The sequence below is a fragment of the Hipposideros armiger genome, unplaced genomic scaffold, assembly GCF_001890085.2.
Source record: "Hipposideros armiger isolate ML-2016 unplaced genomic scaffold, ASM189008v1 scaffold_28, whole genome shotgun sequence".
In the NCBI taxonomy this organism is placed as follows: domain Eukaryota; kingdom Metazoa; phylum Chordata; class Mammalia; order Chiroptera; family Hipposideridae; genus Hipposideros; species Hipposideros armiger.
The window spans coordinates 2,000,067-2,007,294 of NW_017731378.1; the positions used below are offsets into that span (position 1 = coordinate 2,000,067).

General features: G+C 39.5%; 1 protein-coding gene across 1 annotated transcript in view; it reads left to right on the forward strand.

The window, feature by feature from the left end:
* The first annotated feature begins 3,332 nt into the window (after positions 1–3,332).
* ABCC2 (ATP binding cassette subfamily C member 2) overlaps positions 3,333–7,228 on the forward strand; it is a 97,576-nt gene continuing 93,680 nt past the window's right edge. The window contains exon 1 of the mRNA XM_019636278.1: positions 3,333–3,482. Coding sequence (XP_019491823.1) covers positions 3,333–3,482 — 150 coding nt within the window. The remainder of the gene's footprint in view (positions 3,483–7,228) is intronic.

A 7,228-nucleotide genomic window follows, 5' to 3' on the forward strand; every position in this document is an offset into this window, starting at 1 on the left:
GCTCTAGGAGACCTGAAAATGACCCCTTCTCTCTTTGCTATATGTTACGATGTGTGAATATGAGTCTTGAAACTGCTGCAGCCATCTGATCACCTGTTTGAGGAGAAAGCTGATTTCAAATGAGAGCAAAGCCAAAAAAATAAGAGGGAAATGGAGCATAGCCATTGGAATAAATCAATCCTGAGAAGAGCACTATATCTGGGTTTTTGGTTATCTGAACTAATAATATGTTTTCATCCAAGCCTATCTACAATAAGCTGGGTGTGCCTTTTATAAGGGTCCTAAGGTAGTTGGGGGATGAGTCAGTTTGCCTTCCAGCATTTGCTGTGAAGAAGGCTCATAGCAACCTTTCGTAATGGGGTTAAGAAACTTCCAAATCTTTGTGTGTACAGTATGATAGTTGGAAGGGAAATTCTATCTTTAGAAAATGTCTTACTGGTAAGTTATTACATGGTTTGACCGAGCTCAAATGCCTCTAAACTTACAGCTTAATTAAGCTGGTCCAGAGTTCAGCCAACTTCAGAGCTGTCTTACAGAATGCACTTTATACCTTGAATTTATTCAGAAGTCAAGAGTGTGAAGAATGGACACCTATAAATACGTAACCCTATTTGGAGATTTTCAACCCACTGCACAAGGATCCACTCACAAGATGCCAAAAAGACCCTTCCTTTCTTTATTGGTCAAATGGAAACAGTTGTGTCTCAAGTCAAAAGTCATGATTATGAGAATAGCACATTTTATTTACTTAGCCCATATCCATATGCCCAGCACTGTATTTGCTGCTCTATGTGCCCAACCTCCACAGTAAAAATTTTAAATTGAAATTATAGATTTTTTTCTTTAAAATATGGACCTCTTCAAACTTCTTTCGCGAATACCACTTGGTAATCCCTCTCAAATATGTTCGGTGAGTGCTAATAAAATCATTCTCCCAAAATTTTTACAAACGTGTGGATATATGTAGTATATTCCTCTCAAATATTTTGGTAAGTGCTAATAAAATCACTCTCCCAAGATTTTGACATACATGTGTGGATATATGTAGCGACACAGAGAAATAAGTATTTTACAGTAGTGTTCAGCAAAGTTCCTTAGGCCTACTAATTTGACCATTTTCTTGTTCTCAATTCACAAAACTGTATAGTCATAACCATAAGTTATAAGAATGTATTTGGTATTATGAATTTAAACAACTTCATAGTAAAAATGTCAACACATGTCGAGGTAATGATTTTTCTTGCTGTGATAAGAATACGCTCTGCTTTGTCTTATCAACAGGTGGTTTTGATCAACAAGTTGTTTGGTGGCTGCTGATGGGGAACAAGTATTCTACTGGATTCAACATCTTTTATACACTGTCATGCACCACTTAACAGGGATGCATTCAGAGAACTGCATCGTTAGGCGATTTCATCATTGCAAACACCATAGGGTGCATTTACACAAACCGAGATGGTATCACACTTGGACTACATGGCATATTTTGTTGCTCCTGGGCTACAAGCCTGTACATCATGTTACTGTACAAAACAACATGAGGTTAAATCAGCACCAGAANGCATAGTCTACAATTCCCTGTGACACAACTGTAACCTTTTCTGGCCAGGACAGTAAAGGTCTTTGTTTTAAGCCTCACATGGCCATGGAGAATCTTTCCAAGAAGAAAAAGCTGTTGAAACAGAGCTACAATGACTCCCTTTGCTAAATCTCACCAGCCATCTCCATCATCATGGTTGAATCTGGTCTGTGCTTCTTCCTCAGATAGAGGCTTAGTCTGTCTTCAGTGGTATTAATTGATGAACCGAGAAAATTCAACTGCAAGGTATGAATTTAGAGTATGACTTATGGGTCAGTTTCATAGAAGTATTTTACTTTTTCATTTGTAAAATAAAAATTTCCATTCTATTATGAGTCTCTTATTTTCACCCTGAATAAGCCTAGCTGAATATGAAAGGGAAGATTTTTGTTTTGTTTTTTCTTTCATTGTCTCTTTTTATTATGTATTCATTGGATATGTTGCCTTGGGCAAGATGCTAAGGATACAGGGTAAAATGGTACGGCATAAAAATTCCCAGATTTGGGAAGCGGGATGTAAAAGTTCCCAGACTTGATAAAGGTGGAAGTTATCTCTGGTGTTTACCAAGTTATCTCTACCTCTGTTCCCAGGTAGAAAAATGGCTGGACCATAAGGTTCATCTGACAATTTACAAAGACCTATAGTAAAAATTGTGGAAGTTAGGGAAGTTAATCAGAACAGCTATTTCTTTCAACTGAGGCTACAGATAGGAAGAATGGAATTTAGTGATGAAAGATGCTTTTCCTGTGAGCAGGTCCCAAATGGCGAAGTTTATCGCTAGCTTTATCTGTCACTTTCATATGTATAATGTCACAACATTTTATACTAACAACACACTGGTAATAGAACTGGTTTTTTTTTTCTATTTTAGGAGAGTAACTGAAGCATATTCTAAAGAGTTACCCTTGGTCAGGAAGCTAGTAATGGAGCCTCTATGAATAGCATGCACAGATTTGGGTACTAATGAATGTATATGCTAAGAGCCTTGCCTTTATTTTTATTTTTTATTTTTTATTTTTTAATTTTTNAAAAGAGAAAATTGGCAGGCTGACCACGTGGCGCAGTTGGTTAGAGTGTGAGCGCTGAGCAATAGGGTTGTTGGTTCAATTCCCACATGGGCAAATGAGCTGCGCCTAGGCTGAGCTGCCAAAGAGTGGCCAGATGGCTCAGCTGTACAAGATTGCCGATTCGATTCCCACATGGGATAGTGGGCCGCATGCCCCACCCCCGACCCCACCCCACAACTATTATAGTTTGAAAAGCGGCGACTGGACTTGGAGCTGAGCTTGTGCCCTCTATAACTAAGACTGAAGGACAACAACTTGACTTGGAGCGATGGGTCCTGGAAAAAAAAAAAAAACGCAACACAATGTTCCCCTTCCCCAATTCCCCAATAAAAATCTTAATAATTTTTTTAAAAATGGCTACACCCCTAACACACTAGCTTTTGTGCCAGTTTCTGATTGGAATGGTGACAACATGCTGGAGCCAAGTGTTAACATGCCTTGGCTCAAGGAATAGAAAATTTCCTGTAAAGATGACAATGATACACGCTGCTTGAAGCTCTGGACTGCATCTTGCCACCAACTCATCCAGCTGACAAACCTTTGCATCTGCCCCTCCAAGACATCTACAAAATTGATGGTATTGGTACCGTCTCTGTGGGCCAAGTGGAGACCTGGCATGGTGGTCACCTTTTCTCCAGTCAACGTTACAACTGAAGTAGTCTGTTGTAATGAAGTAGTCTGGTGAAATGCACCAAGAAGCTTTGAGTGAAGCTCTTCCTGAGGACAATGTGGGTTTCAGTGTCATGAACGTGTCTGTCAAAGATGTTCATCATGACAATGTGGTTGGCGACAGCAAAACTGACCCACCTATGGAGGCAGCTGGCTTCACAGCTCAGGTGATTACCCTGAACAATCCAGGCCAAAGCCATGCTGGACATGCACCTATTCTGAATCGTCACACAGCTCACATCACTTGCAAATGTGAACAATTTTTGCTGAACTAAAAGAGAAGATTGATGATTGTTCTGAGAAAAAGCTGGAAGATGGCCGGAAGGTTTTGAAACCTAGTGATGCTGCCACCATTGATATGGTTCCTGGCAAGCCCGTGTGTGTTGAGAGCTTCTCTGGCCACCCTCCTCTGGGTTGTTTTGCTGTTCACAACATGAGACAGACAACTGTTGGTGTCATCAAAGTCGTGGACAAGAAGGCAGCTGGAGCTGGCAAAGTCACCAAGTCTGCCCAGAAAGCTCAGAAGGCTAAATGAATATTATCCCCAATACCTGCCACCCCAGTCTTAATCAGTGGTGGAAGAACAGCTTCAGAACTGTTTGTGTCAACTGGCCATGTTAGTTAAGTAGTAAAAGACTGATTAATGTTAACAATACATCGCAAAACCTTCAGAAGGAAAGAAGAATGTTTGTGGATCACTTTGCTTTTTGGAGTGTGGCAGCTTTTAAGTTAGGTTTTAAAATCAGTACTTTTTAATAAAAACAACTTGACCGAAAATCTGCCACAGAATTTTGAGACTCATTAAAACAAAGTTTAATGAGGAAAAAATGTGAAGGAAAAAAATCTTGTTATTGTTACCGCTTAAATCTGGATTACGGTATTGCACAAGAGAGAAAGCCTTTTTAAAATTTCTCTGTAATCATTAACTAAAAGTATACAATTCTTGGGTTATCTTGAACATTGAACCTTTGTAGACTTTTCAAAGTTATTGAAATGCAATCACTTATTCACATTTGCTTACTAACTAGAAATGATACAGCAGATTTTCCCCTGAGTCATTGTGATCAAACGTCCCTTCCTACTGAGTTATTTCAATGCATTCATTTATTTATAGCACACAGACACTGGCCATGAAGAAGAGATTTATTTGGAGACCAGTAAGAAGAGATGTGGGGGAAATTGTTTCACATAAGACCAGCAGAGCTGAGGCCAGCAGCCTTTCTTAGTGCAGCCTTTAAACAGCGATGATAACACTTGAAAAGGGGAGAATTCACAGAACACCTCATCAGATAGCATAGGAGCATCCCTGAAAACTTGTATATGTTTGACATTCAGATCACATTTTCATGGCACTAGGACAGCTTGTGGTTTAAGGAAATCCTATGGTGTATCCTTCGGTACAGGGCATCATCACACTCTTTTGTCTTTTGTGTAAATATTATATACATCAAATCATAAAATTTTTGAGGTCTTTAATCAGACTTTCTCCCCGGAGCGTATATTCTTTCTCCAGTTTTCCCTACCACATAAAGGGGTGGAAGGATGTCTGTTGATGTTTGTGCCATACAGATCTGAAGCATTATCTTCGTAAGTTGTTGGATGTAACACAATTTTCTTAACCTTTCTGGACCTCAGTTTTCCTATTGGTAAAATTGGAATAAAAGTACTTACCTCATATGATTTTTGTGAGGATTAAATGAGGCAAAATGTTTAGAGTGCCTAACATAGAAATGTTTTCATTATTGAAGAAGCCTGTGTGAGATGAACATGTAATAGAGATCCATTAACTAAAGGTGAGCTTCCGTGAAGCCTGTAAGTCACTGATAAAATTGTTGAAGGTGCTGGAGCCACTGCTGACCTTTTTGGATTGGCAGTAGAGATCTTCCTCAGGTCTTTTAATTTCATTAGATAGATATACCGTTTCCCCAAAAATAAGACCTAGCCAGAAAATAAGCCGTAGCATGATTTTAGATGCCAAAATATGGCATCTTGGCATACTGAATATTTTAAACTGAAGGAGTTTGTGGAAAAGGCACCCTTCTCCCTGAAACAGGTCATAAAACCCTCATGTTAGGGGTGCATGCCCTCTGGAGAATCACGCTATGGCTTAGTCTCTGGCTAGGTCTTATTTTCAGGGAAACACAGTAATTGTTCAAACAACTAAAAGCATTGCTGAGTTCAGGATACACAATACCCACTGCCAATGTAATAATCACATCAAAAAGAACCAACAAGGCAACCTAATTTAATTTCCAAGTTTAGGCAATTATGAATAAAGCTGCTATAAACATCCATGTGCAGATATTTATGTGGACATAAGTTTTCAACTCATTTGTGTAAACACCAAGAGGTGTGCTTAGTAGATCTTATGGTAAAAATGTGTTGAGTTTTGTAAGAAACTGCCAAACTGTTTCCAAAGTGGCTGTACCATTTTTGCATTCCCACCAGCAATGGAGGAGAGTTCCTGTTTTTCCCCATCTTTGTCAGCATTTGGTGTTGTCAGTGTTGTGGATTTTGGCCATTCTAATACATGTGTGATGATATCTCACTGTTGTTTTAATTTGCATAGCCCTAATGACATTAAATGGAACAGCTTTTATATGCTTATTTGTCTTCTGTATATCTTCTTTGGTGAAATGACTATTAACATCTTTGGCTCACTTTTTAATTGGGTCATTCATTTTCTTACTGTTGAGTTTTAAGAGTCTTTTGGGGCTGGCCGAGTGGCTCAGTTGGTTAAGAGTACGAGCTCTGAGCAACAGGGTCACCGGTTCGATTTCCACATGGGCCAGTGAGCTGCGCCTGAGCTAAGCTGCCAACAGGTAGCAGGATGGCTCAGCTGGTGAGAGCATGTGCTCCTAACAACAAGGTTGCTGATTCGACTCCCGCATGGGATGGTGGGCTGCACTCTCCCCCGCCCCCAACTAAATTGAACCTTGAACTGAGCAGTAGAGAGCTGCCAATGGGCAGCCAGATGGCAACTGGGCTTGGGAGCTGAGCTAGCTGCACCCTACACAACTAAGNACAATCAAGAGACTCACTAAACACGAGATGTGTGAGGCTGCTGCTGCTGCTGCTGTAGCACGACATACTGTTTTACAGCAAACTTTCTTTTATAAGTAGGGTACACTCTAAAATAATAAATAATATGGTATAGTAAATACATAAACCAGTAATAGAGTCGTTTATGATCATTACCAAGTATTATGTATTGTACATAACTGTGTGCTATACTTTTCTGCAACTGCCAGTGAGGTAGGTTTGCTTACACCAGCGTCACCACAAACACGTGAATAATGCATTTCACTACAACACTAGTACAACTATGATGTCACTAGGTAATAGGAATTTTTCAGCTCCATTATAATCTTATGGGACCACCATGGTATGCACTGTTCATCATTGACCATTGTTATGGGTTGCATGACTATAGTTTAGCTTGTTTTTTTCAGCCCTCCTGAAAGCAACCACTATTAACAATTTCTTGTGTATCCTTCTAGAAATTTAAAAAATTTATTTGTATTTAATTGTTGGTAAGGCTATGTGTTTTTTCATGTAACGATTACTATTTATATTGCCTGCCATGTTATTTCTGTCAGATGTATTTTCTGTGTGTTTGCTTTCATATTTATATTTGTTGTCTAGAATTCTCATGAAAATTAAAGAAAATTATACAGACGCTTCCCTGTTTTCTGACATCACCCTCCTCTTCCCACCCACCACCCAGGACTCAGAAGAGTAGTTTTTTTCTCCAGCTCATTCTTGTTTGTTTTTAAGATTTTATTGGGGGGTTGGGGGGAGGTGAACAGCATTGGGGAATTGGGGAAGGGGAATAGACAAGTTGCTGTCCTTTTGTTCTTCAGTCTAGTTGTGGAGGATGTCGCTTCACTGGCCCATGTTGGTATTATCATTG